At 46.9% G+C, this 18,283-nt stretch overlaps 1 protein-coding gene across 1 annotated transcript in view; it reads left to right on the top strand.

Moving 5' to 3' along the window:
- Positions 1–3,206: 3,206 nt before the first annotated feature.
- The window catches only part of PKD2 (polycystin 2, transient receptor potential cation channel), a 51,723-nt gene continuing 36,646 nt past the window's right edge, over positions 3,207–18,283 (top strand). The window contains exons 1-3 of the mRNA XM_014585822.2: positions 3,207–3,338; positions 9,808–9,941; positions 12,041–12,291. Of these exons, the coding sequence (XP_014441308.1) occupies positions 3,245–3,338; positions 9,808–9,941; positions 12,041–12,291 (479 nt within the window). The 5' untranslated portion in view covers positions 3,207–3,244. The remainder of the gene's footprint in view (positions 3,339–9,807; positions 9,942–12,040; positions 12,292–18,283) is intronic.

Here is an 18,283-nt window from a genome sequence, read left to right as displayed (position 1 = left end):
ATTCAAGGATGGGGAAAAAGAGTGAGACCAAGCAAAACATAGCCCACGTCACAGAATTTGGTCCTGTCTCCCGGAGTTGGAGCCAGGAGAGTCTTTAAGCAGGCCTGATATGGCCATTTGCTGATCCAAAGAGTGTAGGGGATGGGGCGAGGTGGACAGTGCTGGCGACTGGAGGGTAGGGCTGACCAAGGAGAGAGCCCAGGGCTGCAGCCAGTCCTGCGAGCTGGGAGGGAGGGCGCTAGATTGCAGAGAGAGCCCTGCAGCAGGGAGGACCACCCCCTGTCAGGGACAACAGCCCTATTGTGGGCTGAAACCTCAATTTCTAGCTTGGTACCATTAAACCGAACAGGAAGATTAGGCTTCTGGAGAAAGAAAAAGAAAATCTCACTGGCCACGTGAGTGCGAGCTGTTCGTGGAAAGTGCGGGTGGAGGTGCTAGCTGCATGCCCTTGTGCATCTCAGGAGAGAGGGATTCAATGTTCTGGAAGTGATATCGTATAAGTAGTAATTATCTGTGAAAGAGCAGTAAAGTCACTTACCTTTTTAGTGGTGTCCCTGCAACTCAAACAAGTGTTAGGAAGGGCTTATTTATTTTTCTAAATATATGTCTTAGTACAGAAAGGATCCTTTCATGATTGGAAAAACCACAGTGAATTTGGTCAGGCTGTTCTCGACCAGCTGTATCTGGGTTTTACACGTTCTGAAATCTGGACCAGCCGGATATCAGACGTAGGACATTTGACAGATTTGAACTTGTTTCCGAAGCTGTTGAGCAGCCTTTCCCCAGTATCATACATGCTTTACACATATTTCTTTTTTAATACAAATTTACCAGAGGGTGCATGCACCACTAGGGGAGGTGGGAGGGTACAAGAAAACACCCCCCCCAGTGGGCCTGAGCGATATCATTTGTGAGAATTAAGAACCATGTCTTGGGGCCAGCAGGTTGTGCGTGGTTAAGACGGCTGGCCTCCCACAGGGCCAAGTGTGGTTCCAGTCTCCTCTCTTTTTCTGTCTTTCTCTGGTCAACTTCAATAAAATAAAATAATGACAATGAATAAAATTACATAAAATAATTCTTTTAAAAAAAAAGGCATACCTATTCCTCAGTGCATTATTGTGTCTAAACCAAGGGAAAGAAAGAAATCACTGATTGGTCCAGCAGATAGTGTAGCAGTTACATCGTTGGACTCCCACATGGCCAACAGTGGTTCGAGTCCCAGGCCCGGTGGCTTCAAACTCACGCTGGGCATCTGTGCATGCATGCCCAAGATTCCAGGAAGGAAACAAAGAAGGGATTGTGGCCTGGTCATCCCTCCGGTGGGTGATTTCTCACCTTCTGTGCCTTTGGCAAGCACACACACCCTATAGCAAAAATCCTCCCCGCAAAAAAAAATTTGCTGACCAAGCGAGGCAGGGCAACAGCCTTTCCCATGGTAAAGAGCCCAGCGATCTCTACATACACGTTTATTTTAGGCCTGGCCTCCAAAGAAATTGACCCAAAGAAATGGTGCGCTTGTGCACAGGCCTAGTGAGCCTAATCTTTGGCTGGCTCTGTGTTATTCGGAGTTGTAGTTTTCCATGTCATCTAAATTTGTCATAATTCTCTAATGCGATAGAGTTTCAGTGAACACATATTCTGCTTTGCTGCATTTTTTCTGAGTGAGTAATCCCCTGACAACTACCAAATCTTGGCAGAAGCCAACCTGGTCATAAGTTACGTTCCACTTTCAGTGTGGTGAGACCTGCGATGCGTAACACAGCATCTTTGAATTCTGATGCTGATTTTCCCTAAAGGAAATTTGGGAGGAACAAAGGAAATGACATCCCCAAATTGAGGAGGAGAACTAATGTATTACTGTAAGGCTAAAAAGATACCCTAAATATCGATGATGAAGTCATGTCTTCAAAGTGAAAGACTGTAAACCAATTTTCGCTTTTCTCTGTGTGGCTTAAGTGGCTGTGTGGGTTCAGTTTTGCAGGAGCTAAGGTCTGTGGATTAAAAGTGTGTGGCCTTGTGTCAGGGCCCAGTTGGTTTCCATCAGCAGCCAAGCTGATCTAACTGAAAGGATCGAGAAGTTCATCTTTTTTGAAAACCAGTAAGAGTCTTCCAAGTACCCAGCAAAAGTGACTTTTCCACCCTGTTCATTAACCAGGGTTTGGATGGCCACCATGTCTTGTCTCTTGGCCAAATCCAAAACTGTGGTAACTCCAGCTCCCGGAGGATAATGTCATCTCCACTCAGCCAGCCTAACGCTTTTTCCGTCTGCTAAAATACAGAACACGGTTGCTGATTTTACTCTTTTCTCCAAAGAGCGAGAGAAAGGTTGGATGAGCTGTTGGTGTTTTGTTTTTTTAAAGAGATTTTTGCTATAGGACGCATGTGCTCACTGGAGAAACAGAGATTGAAAGTGAGAAATCACCCCCCAGGTGGAGTCCCTTCTCCATTCTTCTCTCGGAATTTTGGGCACGCATGCACACATGCATGCACGCATGCATACATGCCCAACCTGAGTTTTAAGCTGTGGGGTCCAGGATTCAAACTGCGACCGACTACGTGGGAGTCCAGCGATGTAATCATTATGCCATCCGCTCATCCGAAGCTGTTGCTTTTACTTTTAAGATTATATATTAATTAGCATTTTAAAAATCTGTTTAGCTAAACATGGTTCATATAGTCAGTTACCACAGAGTGTCTTGTAGGACTGAGACAGATACAAAGCCAAACTTTTATGGCAGTGTGTTAGGTGCGAGATAGATGTTTCTGTATCGAAATGACCTTCCACCAGGGCGTCTTTTCCTCTGGGATGGCCAAAGGGTATCGTTTCCAACAGTCACATTATGTACTCGGCTGGGCTCAGGGGTAGGGTATTACCAGCTGGTATCCTCCTCCAAGCTGGATGGCTGCATGCCGTAGGCTGCCCTCATTTCCTATTTTCTTTATAAATTTTTATTAAGATATTTACTAGTATGCCTGGGAGTTTAGAAAGCAATCAGGTAGTTGCATGATGTCTCAAACATTTGGGGAAACGATAGAGCCCGATGTATTCTTAAGAGCAAGGTCCTTCTGCTAAGCCTGTTTCTTGCTTGCCTTTCAAATGTGTTGAAAGAGAAATATGGGGGACCCTCCCCTCCTGGTTATACTATTTTTTTTTTTCACTTTTGCCATTCATGAGATTTTTTAAAAATGAAATGACATCTTTTTTTTTCCCTATTATTTTAAAGGTCTCTGGGGAACAAGACTCATGGAAGATAACAGCACTAACCGAGAGAAATACCTTAAAAGTGTCTTACGGGAACTGGTCACGTACCTCCTTTTCCTCGTAGTCTTGTGCATCCGTAAGTAGGATATTTCCTCTACCAATGGAAAAGTTTTGAAAACATTTGATCTATCAAAATCATAATGAAAAGAAATTGAGTGTATATGCGCCAGAAGGGCCAGTGTAAAAGTTTTCTTCCCGCCTTTGTTTTCGATTTTCATTAGGCTCTTGCTGATTGACTGTCTTCCTGGAGTAGAATGATTGCAAGCTCTATAAAAAAGGGGACATTTTTCCTTCTCGGCTGTACCCCCCTTACCTAAAACTGCTGGGCAATAAGAGGCCTATAAAAGACCACAAGAAAGCATGCAATCAAGTACTAAGTGACTATGGGCTTGATTTAACACAGAAAGAAAGGAAAAAGTGAAATTTATTTCCGGATTAAAATCTGTTAAGTTCCTGCGATCAGCAGATGGTGTAATGGTTACATCGCTGGACTCCCACATAGTCGACCGTAGTTCGAGTCCCAGACCCAGTGGATTAAAAGTCAGGCTGGACACTTGTACAAGTGTGCCCCAAATCCTAAAATGGGAGTGGAGAAGAAGGGATTGTGGCCTGGCCAGCCCCCATTGGGGGTGATTTCTCGCTTTCTATTTCTTTCTCTCCAGTGAGCGCATGCACCCTATAGCAAAAATCTCTCTTAAAAAGAAAGAAAGAACCTGTTAAATTCTCTCGGACCAGCAGATGGCATGGTGATTGAAGCATCTGGATCCCAGATGGCCAACCACGGTTTGAATCCTGGCCTTGCAGGTGTGAAAAGTGCTGGGCACATACACAAGGATGCCCAAATTCCCTACAGGGTAGAGAAATGGAGAAAGGTTTGCGCATGACCATGCCCCACTAGGGATGCTTTCTCTTTCTCTCCCTCCCTCTCTGACAATAACCATCCCTTAAAGCTAGCAGGTTTGGGGTGAGCAGTAGGCATGGTAAACTGTTGGACTCCCACATGGCTGACCACGGTTCAAGTCCTGGACCTGGCAGCTTGCTTCCTCTCTCTCTGTCTCTTTCTTTGTCTCTTTCTGGTGAGTGCACGTGCCCTATAGCAAATTGAATAATAATAATTATTAATAAAATTAAATAAATAATTCTTTTTTTAGAAAATAGCTAGAAGGGACCAGCAGTTGGCGTAATGGCTATGTCGCTGGACTCCCATGTAGTCGACCACGGTTCGAGTCCTGGACCCCATGGCTTAAACTCATGCCGGGCACGTGTGTGTGCATGCCCAAGATCCCAAGAGGAGAATGGAGGAAAAGGGATTGCGATGTGGCCATCCCCTTTGGGGGGGTGATTTCTCACTTTCTGTCTCTCTGTCTCTCTCTTTCTGGAGAGCGCATGCACCCTATAGCGAAAACCTCTCCGAAACGAACAAACAAAAAAGGCTAGAAGTTTTTATTATCCGGCTGTCCAGCAGGTGGTGCTATCTAACCAAGGAAATCTGTTTCTCTTGTGAAGTTAGTAAAACAGTACAGATACTGAGACTTTTAAAAGCAAAAATCAGTACTGGGTCTTTTTTAAAAAATAATTGTTTATTTCATTTATTTACTCACTTATTTTTAATTTTATCAGAGATAAACAGAGAGAGAAAGTGAGAAAGCAAGCCACCAGGTCCAGGATTCGAATCATGGTCAGTCATGTGGGAGTATCCAGCACCATCCACCACGCCACCTGCTGGTTCCCAGTACTGGATCTTGAGCTCTACAGAAAAATAAAGGAGATACATTTTTAAATAAGTTACTACTTTTTTGTTTTGTTTGTTTTTTAGTTTGCTGGAGGGTTCACGTGCTTGCCAGGGAAGGGGGAGAGAGAGAGAGAGAGAGAGAAATCACCCCACCTAGGGCAGATGGCTGTACACCCAACCCATCTCCTCCATTCTTTTGGAATTTTGGCTTGCACACACACAGCATGTTTTTTAAGCCACTGGGTTCAAGACTTGAACCGCGTAGTAGGGCCATGTAGGATCCAGCCACCCCAACCCCATGCCACCGGCTGTCTCTCAAAATTCCTTTTTAACAACAATCTCACAGGTAAAAAACTCCAGAAGGATCTATTATATGAATCAATCCAGAGCACATTCTAAGTTTATGTTCATTGAAAATAATCAGTTCAATCAGTTGGCTTTTTTTTTTTTAATTATTACCTAGAAGCACATGCACAGGGCCGGCAGGTGGCATTGTGGTTAAAGGTGCTGGATTCCCACGGAATGGCTGACTGAGGTTCAAGTCCTGGATCTGGCAGCTTGCTTTCTCACTTTCCCTTCTGTCTCGCTCTTTGTCTCTCTCAAATTAATAATAATAATAATAGCAAATGGAATTAAATAGATTTTTTTTTTCTTTTTTAAGAAAGAAGCACATGCACGTAACAAAGATAGAGGCAAGGGTAGCCACTCAGTCTCTCCTCCATTTATCTCCTCGGGATTTGGGGCATACATGCACACATGAACCCAGTGTGTTTCTCAAACCACCAGGTGTGGGACTCAAACCACACAGCCGGCCATGTGGTGCCTTAACTTCCACACCACCTGCTGGCCTGGCTCTTCACTTCTTACTCTTGCATACCAGCACTTCCCCTCGGTTGACTCTGGATTCGCAGAGGGCGTTGTCCCAGTGCCCACCGTCTATGGGAGCTGGGTAGGCGGCCCTCTCTCTGGGGACACTTCATTTTGGGGGCAGAGATCACATCTTGCTCATCTTCATGTCCAATTCCTCGCTCCACAGTGTGAACAGATTACAATCCAAATCCCATGACTCGGGTTCATTACGGTGTTTTTGTTGTTTGTTTTTTCTTGCTCATTAATGAGAGAGGATGTTGTACACAGCGGAGAGCATGTTGCACACACAGGTGAGTAACATCCTCCACCAGATGTGGGCATACTTCAGTCCCCTTCCTGCAGTCCTCCAGCCCATCAGATCCTGGGTGCTGACCAGATTGGGGATTTGAACCGTGGTTGCCATGTGGTATCTAGCTTCTCTTGAAAGCTAGTGGCACCACCGCACCACAGAGCTGGCCCCTGTACAGCTTTGAAAGGTCATGTAGACTTGAAAAGGACGGTTCTTGTCCTGATTACATGGGGTCAGAGGATGACGGGTGAGAAGCCTGAGTAGGAGGCCTGGAAATTATTCCCACTCTTCAGTTACAGAGGCAAGCTGTGTGCACAGTGTACTTTTGTGGCCTGATGGATGGCTTGAGATGAACTCCCAAACACGCCAGCATTCGGATCACTTTGGCCTACTCGTCTCCTTTAATTATCTTACCTTCTTTTGTTTGTTTGTTTCGTTTTGTTGTTGTTGCCATAGAGTGCATGTACTTGCTAAAGAAAGAGAGAGGGAAAGTAAAAAATCACCCACAAAGAGGAATGGCCATGCCACAGTCCCTTCTCCTCCATTCCCCTCTCAGGATTTTGAGTGCACATGCACTTGCACCCAGTGTGAGTTTCAAGCTACTGGGTCTAGGACTTGAACACAGGTAACCATGTGGGAGTCCAGCACCTTAACCTCCATGCCACCTGCGGGCCCAATTATCTTAATTTGTTTTGCTGCTTGAAAGGGGAAGAGGGCTGAATGAGGGAGAGATTTACTACATAGCATTTAATCCCAAAATAATTTAATGCAGGCTTAATACACATTTTATGATACCTGAAGACTATTATAGAATTAAGTAACTCTTAGTCGCTTGCTGGGTGTTCAGAACTGTGGCCAAAAAGTGTAACAGATGTTTTCTTCCTTTGTAAGCTTTTAATCAGCTAATTATAGGAATTATAGTATATTAAAGCCTGTCATCACTGGAGTCCAGCATAAGAAAGAATTGTTAAAGTGCTGAAATTTGTAATTGCTGGGTTATTCTATTCCAGGTAAAATGAAAGAACCACCATCATCAGATAGTTGTTAAGAGCCTGCCACTGTACAAAAAATTTTTAATTGCCAGAGGGCCTGGGCACTTGTCAGAGAGAAAGAGAGGGACAAGCACCCTTCACAAGGGGGCAAGACGTGCTGCAGGCTTTTCTCCGTTTCTCCATCCTGTCAGCATTTGGGGCACGCACACACATGCACTGCGTGTTTTTCACGCCAGGATTCAGAAGACAGCCAGCCACATGGGACCGGCTCCCTTGACTACTAGGCTGCAGCACTACTCTCCCCACCCCCCCCCCCATTTTATTTATTTTTATTTCTTAGTGAGTGCAAGTAAGAGAGAGACATTAGGTACCCTTGACAGGGTGTCACCATGCCCTAATCCTGCCCTCAGCCTCCCTGCCAGCCAGGATCACAACTGCACATAGGTATGCCCAGGATGTTAAGTTCACCCCAGGATCCGAACCAAGGGCTCCCACATGGTTCCAGTGTCGTGCAACAGCACCTGACCACCTGAGCCACCATGACAAACTTTAATTATTATTTTATTTAAACTCCAAAATATTCTATGAGCTAGCCATCTTACAGAAGAAGAAACTAGCTCAGCAAGTTTATGTGACTTGTAAGGTCGCATAGCGAGTAGGGTGCATGGCCGAGGGTCAACCCTGGTCTCCTCTGACCCTCTGACCTCCTAGATGATCTTTTTGCCTCTTTCCAGCCCATTGGGTGTAACCAGGGGGAGTGAACACCAGGGTGGAGCTGGAGTTAGAAGCTCCTGTGAGACATTAGCTTGTAGATGACATGGTGTAATGGCCATGTTGCTGGATTCCCATGTAGTTAACTGTGGTTCAGGTCCCTGTCCAGCAACTTAAATTCATGCTGGGCGCATGTGTGTGCGTGCCCAAGATCCCGGGAGGAGAGTAGAGGAGAAGGGATTGTAGCATGGCCATCCCCCCCTGGGGTGAGGGGGGTGATTTCTCGCTTTCTGTCTCTCTGTCTCCCCAGTGAGAACACATGCCCAATAGCAAAAATTTCTCTTAATAAAGACAAAAGATGATAGGACCAGCAGTTAGCGTAATGGCTATGTCACTGGACTCCCACGTAGTCGACCACTGTTCGAGTCCTGGAACCTGTGGGTTAAAACTCAATGCTGGCCGTGTGTGCATACATGCCCAAGATCCCAAGAGAAGAATGGAGGGGAAGGAATTGCGGCGTGACCATCCCCCCTGGGGGGTGATTTCTCGCTTTCTGTCTCTCTGTCTCTGTCTTTCTGGCGAGCGCACACGCCCTATAGCAAAAACCTCTCCAAAAAAAAAAAAAAAGAAAAAAGAAAAAGATGGTGATCTCAAAGTGATGAAGTTTAATGAAGGGTCTCTTTAGAGAGATGTGGTAGGGCTAAGGGAACCAGCAAGGACAGGGGAGGCTCTTGGGAAAGGCTGCCACCGCCAGGTTTCAGGGGACTTACTGGGGGAATGGCGTGGCGTGAATCTGGCATAGCTGTGGGGAAGGACTCCTCCCGCAGCCATGACCAAGGCTAGAGGACGCAGGTGGTGAGGGCCCAGGGAAGGAGGAAGAAACTCAGCCTCTCCCTCCTCTGGTCCCCAAAGGGCAAATGATCCCAGGTGGAACAGTCCCGAAGATCGTCCCGAAAGTCAGCCCGAGGGTGCAGAGCAGGGAGAGAAGAATGGGGTGGCCTGCAGGGAGGCTGTAGGGAGAGTAGGCGGCAGGTGCCAGCCGTGGGGTGAGGCCTCGGCATGGCCATGTTGGGGTCTGTACAGCTCAGCCTACCTGGCACAGAGGCTCTCACCCACAAGGCCAGGGAAGGTGACATTGGACAGGCACTTTAAAAGTCCCAAATATTGTGTAAAGGTGCCTGGTTTTAATTTGATACTCAATTTCACGTAAGCCAATATTAGTATTGATGTTTCAGGGCCAGCCTCATGCCACGGTTGCCCCAGTAGCCAAATCCCACATGGTCAACTGCAGTTCGAATCCCTTCCATAGGGGCTTACATCATGCCAGCACATGTGCATGCATTCTCAGAATTCTGACAGAGTATAGACATGGAGGAGAGAAGATTGCAGCATGCTTATGGCCTGTTGAGGGGATGCTTTCTCCACCACCACACCCCCCAATCTTTATGGAGAGCACCTGTACCTGGCAATTAAAGTAGTTTTTAAAAAACTTTTCTTAGAGACTTTTTGCTATAGGGCATGTGAGCTCTCTGGAGAGACAGAGAGAGAGAAAGAGAAATCACCCACCCCAGGGGGGATGGCCACGCTACAATCCCTTCTCCTCCATTCTCCTCTTGGAATTTTGGGCACGCACGCACATGAGCCTGGCATGAGTTTCAAGCCACTGGGTCCAGGACTCAAACTGCAGTTGACCTACATGAGAGTCCAGCAACATAATCCATTGGTCCCAAATTTTTAGAATATTAAAACTATATTGTATATTTCTTTCATAAGCCAGAGAGATAGGGCGCTATCCTACAGTGCCAAGGGACGGCAGGCACTGGGAGAGACCTTACATGGTATCTGTCACCCCAAACATCCCTCCACCAGGAGGACCCACACGGAGGCCTCTGGCTGCAGGCATGCATGCGAGTCCCCTGGTGGAGCTCATCCGGGCCTCTCTGTATTCCAGTGACCTATGGCATGATGAGCTCCAGCGTGTACTACTATACCCGGCTGATGTCACAGCTCTTCCTAGACACCCCCGTGTCCAAAACGGAGAACACCAACTTTAAAACCCTCTCTTCCATGGAAGACTTCTGGAAGGTATTTGCAGATGACTTTGCCAGGACCCTCTTTAGCACTGGCAATTGTTCTTGGACTCCCTAAGTTTGGTGCATGTGCCCCTACAGAGCTTGCTGTGCCTTCCACGCGGTGCAGCTGTCCTGAGTTACTAGGAGCCATTAACGCGGGAACAGGGGGAAGTTACCGTTGCTGCTCTCAGAGGGTAAACTAATATTTATCAAGAGCCTCGCTGTGCTGTGCACTGAGCTGAGTGTTTCATACCTTGCCTTCTTCTACCCCATAGTAACCGTATAAGGTCCGTGCTAATACTGTGCACCAGCTCGTAAGTGAAGAAGGTGAGATCCAGTGCTTCCATGCACGTGGCCACATGGCTGGGGACTCTGAAAAGCGGCCTTGTTTTCTTGCCTGACAGGCACTTCCTCACCCTAGTTGATAATCTATTCAGCTGCTTGTGAGTTAACGAACATTACTGGAACTTTCTGGGACGCTCTAAGGCAGTCCGTTTGGTTCCGTCTTCCTTTGGTTTTTGTGTCTTGTCTCTTTGTGGATGATGGTGTGTATCCTGGCTCCTTGAGCAATGCCCAATACAGCTAGACGTATTCCTTGAGAGTCTGCCGAGGTGAAATTCAGCACAGCTTCTTCCCAGATTGTCACAGATTCCGACACAGTAGCTGCACATGCAAGCGAGGGGTTAAGCTGACCTACAGGCTAGCTAAGGTGCTCAGAATGTTAGAAAACTGGGAGGGAAACTGGAAAGGAAATGATCGTTTTTCCCTGGAGAGATATTTTCCAAAATTCTAACTAAACCCTAGAGTTGTTTTTTGTTTTTTTGGGGTTTTTTTTGTTTTTTGTTTTTTGGTCATCGAGCGCATGTACCCACTGGAGAGACAGACAGTGAGAGGAAAAGTGAGAAATTAAGATTCTATATAAAAGTGCTTGTCCTCCAAAGCCACGCTTGCACAATGTGAATCTTTCAAGATCTCAGAGGCACGAAGCAGTCTATCTCTACTGATCATCTGATAAGGGCGACACACCAGGAAATGCTGAGCTGGTTGTGCAAACCGACAGGAGACCTCACATATGCGCAATCCCAGGGCAATACATGGCAAGGTCTGGAGAGTTCACCTTATAGCAAAAGAGCCCAGACACATGAAAGGTCCACTAGAGGGCAGACTGGGCCTTCTCGCCGCCCAGGCTCACAAAGGTGATTGTGTGGGGTGGTATTCTACTAAGGGAAAGCGGAGCTGGTCTTGGTTATGGATTTATGCAACATCACACCTCCGCCCCGATCTTCAGTCCTACAGCAAGAGTTGATGGACCCTCAGGGGGCATGGAGGTCAAGGTGCTGGATCCCACACAGCTGAATGAGAGATTTGAGTCCCAGGCCCAGTGGCTTGAAAATCACACCAGTCTTATGTGTGTACAAAATCCTGAGAGGAGACTGGAGAAGAAGGGATCGCAGCATGGCCATCCCCCCGGGGGCGACTTTTTACTTTCCTTTGTCTCTCTCTCTGTCTCTCCCTCTTTCTCTCTATGGTGAGTGCACACATACTATAGCCCCCCCCCCCAAAAAAAATGGTGCCATTTATTAAGTGGCCACTGTACCAGGTGCAGTAAAGCACCTGGGTGTGGGGGTGTTGTTTGTTTTTTATTTTTTCTGGGCAGTGAGTACATCTGCCAGAGAGAGAAAGTGAGAAATCACCTGCTGGGGGAATGGCCACACCACAATCCCTTCTCCTGCATTTTCCTCTTGGGATGTTGGGCACCCACACACACGTGCCCAGCATGATTTTCAAGCCACCGAGTCCAGGACTCAAACCACATAGTCGGCCATGTGGGGTCCAGCCATCCTAACTGCCACGCCACCTGCTAGCCCCAGAAGATGGTTTTCCCAGACTCTGGCTCTCCCTCAAGAGCCTCTGGGTCAGAAGCTCCTTGCAGCTAGCAACTGACAAAGCAAGAAACAAATTCAAATCTCCCTGACAACAAACCACTCTCACTGCTCTTATCGCCCCACTGTGTTCACGTAGTTGCTAAGCTCAAAGTCACGCACACACTCCAGGTAGGAGCGTGACAGCTGCTAAGCTAGAGAATTTTCAACAATGTTCCCTCACTTTCAGTTCACAGAAGGCTCTTTACTGGACGGGCTGTATTGGAAGATGGAGCCCAGCAACCAAACTGAAGCCGACAACCGAAGTTTCATTTTCTATGAGAATCTGCTGTTAGGGGTCCCCCGGATACGGCAGCTCAGAGTCAGGAATGGCTCCTGCTCTATCCCACAGGACCTGAGAGATGAAATTAAAGAGTGCTATGATGTCTACTCCGTCAGTAGTGAAGACAGGGCTCCATTTGGGCCACGAAATGGAACAGCGTAAGTATCTGCGACATACAGCCACTTAGTGACATCATTCACTCTCTGAGAGCTGAGAATCACCAAGAATTAGATGTCTTCAGTGACTCCTCAAAGCTTAAATTCATTTTTATAAAGGATTATTTATTCAGGGGCCAGCAGATGGCATGGTGGTTGGGGGCACCAGACTCCCGCATGGCTGACAGAGGTTCAAGTCCCAGACCTGGAAGCTTGCTTTCTCACTTTCTCTCTCTCTCTCTTGATAAATTAATAAATGAAATAATTTGTTTAAAAAAACTATGTAATTATATTAAGTTTTTTTTTTTAAATAATTATTCATTTAATTTTATTATGATGATTTTTAAATTTTTTCTATAGAGCACATGCACTCACCAGAAAGAGATAGAGAAAGTGAGAAAGTAAATCACCAGGTCCAGGACTCAAATTGTGGTCGGCCATGTGGGAGTCTAGTGCCTTAACCACCATACCGCCTGCTGGCCCTCAAAGCTTAAATTTAACCTTGGCCAAATTGGCCTTTGGTATTTAAAGTGTTCAGTACTTTTTTTTTTTTAAGTTTTTGCTATTGGGCACATGCTCTTGCCAGAGAGAAAGTGAGACATCATCGTCAAGGAGATGGCCATGCTGTAATCCCTTCTCCTCCACTCTTCTCTTGGGACTCTGGGCATGCACACACATATGCCTGGTATGATTCTGAAGCTGCTGGGTCCAGAACTGAACCCATGAAGCTGCCCATGTGGGATCCAGTGCCTTAACCCCCACGTCACCAGCTGGCCTGTGTTCTGTTCTTTTGAACTCCCTTTCAGATTCTGCATGCATGTTTTGCAAAAAAAGACAACCTAGACGATCTGATAGAATCTGCTCAGCACAGCTTAGAAGACATATGTCCATATGGCCCACAAAAAAGAAATGACTTGAGCCAGAGAAGCAGATGGCGTGATGGTTGAGGCGCTGGATTCCACATGGCCAACTTTGCCGTTCGAGTCTCGGACCCAGTGTCTTGAAAGACAGGCCAGGCGCATGTGCATAGGTGCCCACAATCCTGAGAGGAAAATGAAGGGATTGCGGCTTGGCCATCCTCCCTGGGGGATGATTTCTTACTTTCCCACTCTCTGTCTCTCTCTTTATCTCTCTGGCAAGCACACATGTCTTATGGCAAAAATCTCAAAAAAAAAAAAAAAAAAAAAAGAGAAGAAAAAAAAATTACCTGAGTCATTGAAAGTTTTGAAAGTTTTCTTTAAGGCACTTGGTCCTATTGTCACAGATCCAGTAGCATTGACCTCTAGGGTATTTCCTGAGAAATTTTCTGGTACCGAAATTCTATTGTCATTAGCTCTTACAAATGGGTTTTTGTTTAGACTGCATTATTTTATTTATTATTATTATTTTTTGGAGAAGTTTTTTGCTATCGAGCACATGCGCTTGCCAGACAGACAGAGAGAGACAGAGAGACAGAAAGCAAGAAATCACCTCCCCTGGGGGGGTGGCCACGCCGCAGTCCCTTCTCCTCCATTCTCCTCTCGGGATCTTGGGCACGCATGCACACGCGCCCGGCGTGAGTTTTAAGCCACCGGGTCCAAGACACAAACTGCAGTCGACTACCTGGGAGTCCCGCAACATAGCCATTACGCCAACTGCTGATCCCACTGCATTATTTTAAATGAGTCAGTTTTCCATCTGGCTTAAAGCCCATTCATCTCAAATGTGTGTTTATGATTTTAAGTATGTATTTGCACAAGTGCATATCTGAAGGGTTTTACTGCCCTTTCTTTTCATTTTATTTATTGTTCTTTCCATTTTTAAATTTGCTATAGGCATGTACACTCTGAGAAAGACAGAGTGATAGAAAGTGAAAAAGCAAGCTGCTAGGTCCCAGACTCGAATCATGGTCAGCCATGTGGGAGTCCAGCATCCCAGCCACCATGCAAACCGCTAGTCCCAGGATTTTTCTGCACTTTCATGTCCACAGGAAAATATCTCAGTGTTAAGGGAGGAAACTTATTATTTTCAGAAATTTTTTAGTTACTACAGAAAAATGAGAGGAGGGACCAGCAGGTAGCATAACGGTTATATCACTGGACTGCCACATAGTCAACCACGGTTCGAGTCCCAGTCCCAGAGGCTTTAAACTCACACTTGGTGTGTGTGCATGTGTGTCCAAAATCCTGAGAGGAGAATGGAGAAGGGATTGTGGTGTGGCCATCGCCCCTGAGGGGTGATTTCTCGCTTTCTGTCTCTGTTTCTCTCTGTCTCTCTGGCAAGCACATGTGCCTTATAGCAAAAATCTCTCAAATAATAAATAAATTAAATAAAAAGTAAAATATAAATAGGAGTTTTAGAGCAAAGGGACTGAGTAATCTTGAAAGATATTTTTTCCAGGTATCACACTGAGTATACTTTTATTTTTTTTAATAATTGCCAAAAGTTGTGTGTTCTCCCTAGAGAGACAGAGAGAAAGGAAGAGGACGAACTCCCATGGAGAATGGGCACACTGCAATTCCTTCTCCTCTCTTGCTCCGTTCTTTGGTGATTTTGGGCATGCACATACGTGCCTCTGGCATGTTTCTCAAGCCCACAGGGCCAGGAGTAGAACCACAGTTGGCCATGTGGGCTTTGGTTCCATTAACTACTAAACTACGGGACCAGCCTCCAACTCCAAACTTTTTGAAAGAATAATCTTCTCTTGCCACCTACTTTTCCTTATACTGATTCACCCTCTGTAGCTTCAGCCCTTGCTTTGAGATCTGGAAGGGCCATCTAGTGAGCAAATCCACAGACGAATGCTCCGTCTTCATCCCGTTCATCCCTCTGCAGAATTCTGCAGTGTTGACCACTCGCCCTTGTGACTTCGTATCACTGCATTCTGGGTTCTCCTAGCTCTGGAAACCCCTTCTCTCACTTCTCTCTCATTTGCACAATCTGTATTCAGATCTCCATCTTTTCTTTCTGTGTACTCCTACTCTTGCCATTCAGGTGGCTTCCACTCTCATTGATGACTCATCATTTCTTCAACAACTACACTCTGTCGGGTGGCACAGTGGTTAAGCGCTGGGTGTAGTGAACTGGGTCCACATGGCTGACTGCAGTTTAGAGTAAAGGGACTAAATAAATAGTCTTTTTTCCAGAAATGATACTGAGTATGCTCTCTAGAGCTCCTTTTTCTAGTTCTTGTAAAGCATAAGACCACCTATAGTCTGTGGTACCTAATAGTTGCTGGGCATCAGCACCCCAAATCCTGATGACTGGAGAAACGAAGGGGCAGCGATTGCGGTATGACCACACCCCACAGGCCCTCTGACAATGGAGCATGTACATATACCCTGTGTCAACAAGGTGCCAGGCCTTTCCCAGTGGTGTCTCCCTGTTCTAGCAGCGCCTCGGTGCTGGAATAACAAAGCAGCAGTAAAGAAAGGGGCCAGGAGTGGTAAAACGTGACGCTGTGAGGCTGCCCCATAGGGAAGGTTATAGGTTCATGTTTGGGGACCTTCCTGAATACACAGGGTGTGCACGTGCCCATGATGCAGGCTGGCTAAGGCTGGGTGTGGATCATGGCCCCAAGACTGTTGAGAACGCTGTCTCGCTGCCTCCCTCCTTGCTCTGTCTTTTCCACTCATGGGGAAAAGACTTAAAAAGAGAAAAGAGAGAGAAAGAAATGCCTGTCATCGTAGAGTTTCCATTGTAGTGGCATGAGAAAGATCTGTCTTCCATGAGCGTACCCCCACCCCCACCCCAAGCTCTGACAGTTCATCATGCCCCAAGCTGAACTCATCGGTATCTTCCTAAATCTGCTCTTCTTCCTGTTTGTGGCACCATCGTCTTCCCATTTCCCAAGAGCGGCTCCAGAGTCATTTTGCTCCTTTCCCCCAGCTTCTGAGTCAGTTGCCAAGATTTGCTGAGTCATCCCAGTGGCTCTCACTTGGGTCCTCCTTTCCCTTCCCAGGATCACTGCTCTAGTTCAGGTCTCATCCCCTTCGGTCAGTGCAGGCTCTGCTGATGGGGCTGTGTTGGGCTCCCCAAGGTCACCCCCAGATTCAGTGACTCTCCAGAAGGACTCAGGGGCCTCAGCTAGAGTCAGCCTCACACTCAGGTTCGTAGTGAAAGAATACAGACAGAAGCAGCAGAAGGGACAGGCATGTGGCAAAGGCTGGGGACCAGGTGTGGGCTTCCAGGAGGCCTCCCAACAGGCTCCAGGACGTGCTTACATTCCTCCAGTGACAAGGTGTAGCCACACGTGCAAAATGTGTGTCAGAGTAGCCATGAGACCCCGTGCCCAATGTGGTTACGGGGGCTGGTCATGTCACCCTTTACCTGCCCTATGTGGAATTCCTGACTCCCAGACAGAAAGCAGGGGCTGTATAAGCCTCCTTGCTTTACAGACAGGCTGTCTGTATAGCAGCGAGCTACACTCCCAGAGACCCTTTGTACCAGTGTCGGGAGCTGTTTCCCTGTCGAGTTTCCAGACGCCAGCCACGGTCCAACCCTGCTAGTAGGCCTCCCTGAAGAAGGGCCATCAGGCCTGCTGTAAGTCCTTTCTGCATCTCAGCCCTCTCCCCCTCCCCTAGCCTTCCCTGCTGCCGCCAGAGTAGCCCAGCTCGGGCTCACAGACACCTACCCTTCAGTGATGCCTCACTCTTGTCCTTCCCTGTCTGAGCACCGTCTACCACACGGCCGCCTTTTCAGCATACAGAAGCCCTCCTAACTGCTCAGGGGCACCGTGGCTTTCTCTGGTCCTGCATGGCTCAGGCTTGACGGAGCTCTTCCTGTCGCCGCGAGCAAGTTCAAACCCTGCTTACCTTTCACAGTCCGGGTCCAACCAGTCTTCTCCCCACGCCTCCTCTGATCCACCTCCGCCATGAGTGGACCCCCAGGTAGGGAGAGCTTTCCTGTGACCTGCCAATGTAATTTCTTTATACTTCTCTTTTAGTTCTTACCATCATCTTCCTTGTGCTTTAAATGTTTTGTTTTGTTTTGTTTTGTTTTGGGTAGAGGATGCATGTGCTTGCCAGAGAGAGAGAGAGAGAGGGAGGGAGGTGAGAAATCATCCCCCAGAGGGGGTGGCCACACCGCAATCCCTTCCCTCCATTCTCCTCTCAGGATTTTGGGCACGTGCAAACACTCACCTGGAGTGATGTTCAAGCCACTGGGTCTGGGACTCAAACAGTGTAATCGGCCATGTGGGCTCCAGCCACCTTAACTTCTATGCCACATGCTTGTCCCATATTGTAATTGTTTAATTACAACTTTTCTCTCAATACTTTTTATAAATTTGGGAAGGACTGGATCTGGGTTCAGCTTTGTATTCTCATTAGTGACACAGAAGCATCTGGTTCCTGAGAGATCCTTTGTAAATATTTGTAGATTGTGTTCCCAAATGCTGGACGGTGTGAGTATTTATTCAGCTCAGTTTGGTTCAACATGATGAACTTGTTCCTCTGGGCTATAATTTTCTTCGAGAGCCCAGAATCCTTTAGGATGCCAGAGATCCCCGAGGAAGGCAACATGTAAACTTAAGACCTACAGCACAGGCTCTGAAGACAGACCACCCTGCTGCAGGCTTCGACCCCAATCTCAAAGTTTAGAGACTAAGTTGACACCACTAAGTCTCAAGGTCTTGATTCCTAATATAGGGCCAATAGCTACATAAGAATGAAATAAGAAAATGCCATTGAGGGGACCAGCAGATGGTGTAATGATTGCGTTGCTGGATTCCCACATAGCTGACCACAGTTCAAGTCCCAGACCCGGTGGCTTAAAACTCACCCCAGGGACATGTGCATGTGTGCATGTGCAAAATCCTGAGAGGAGAATGGAGGAGAAGGGATTGCATTGTGGCCATCCACCCGGGGAGTGATTTTTCGCTTTCTGTCTCTCTGTTTTTCTGTCTCTCTGGTGAGTCCACATGCCCTATAGCAAAAATATCTCTTTAAAAAAAAAGAAAGAAATGCCTGCCCTTCCATGGCCTACAGCCCAACCCACATGACCAGCTGCTCCCATG

The sequence above is a fragment of the Tupaia chinensis genome, unplaced genomic scaffold, assembly GCF_000334495.1.
Source record: "Tupaia chinensis unplaced genomic scaffold, TupChi_1.0 Scaffold000094_1, whole genome shotgun sequence".
Taxonomy (NCBI): domain Eukaryota; kingdom Metazoa; phylum Chordata; class Mammalia; order Scandentia; family Tupaiidae; genus Tupaia; species Tupaia belangeri.
Note: the sequence above shows the minus strand (reverse complement) of the source record. Positions and strands in the feature narration are given on the sequence as shown.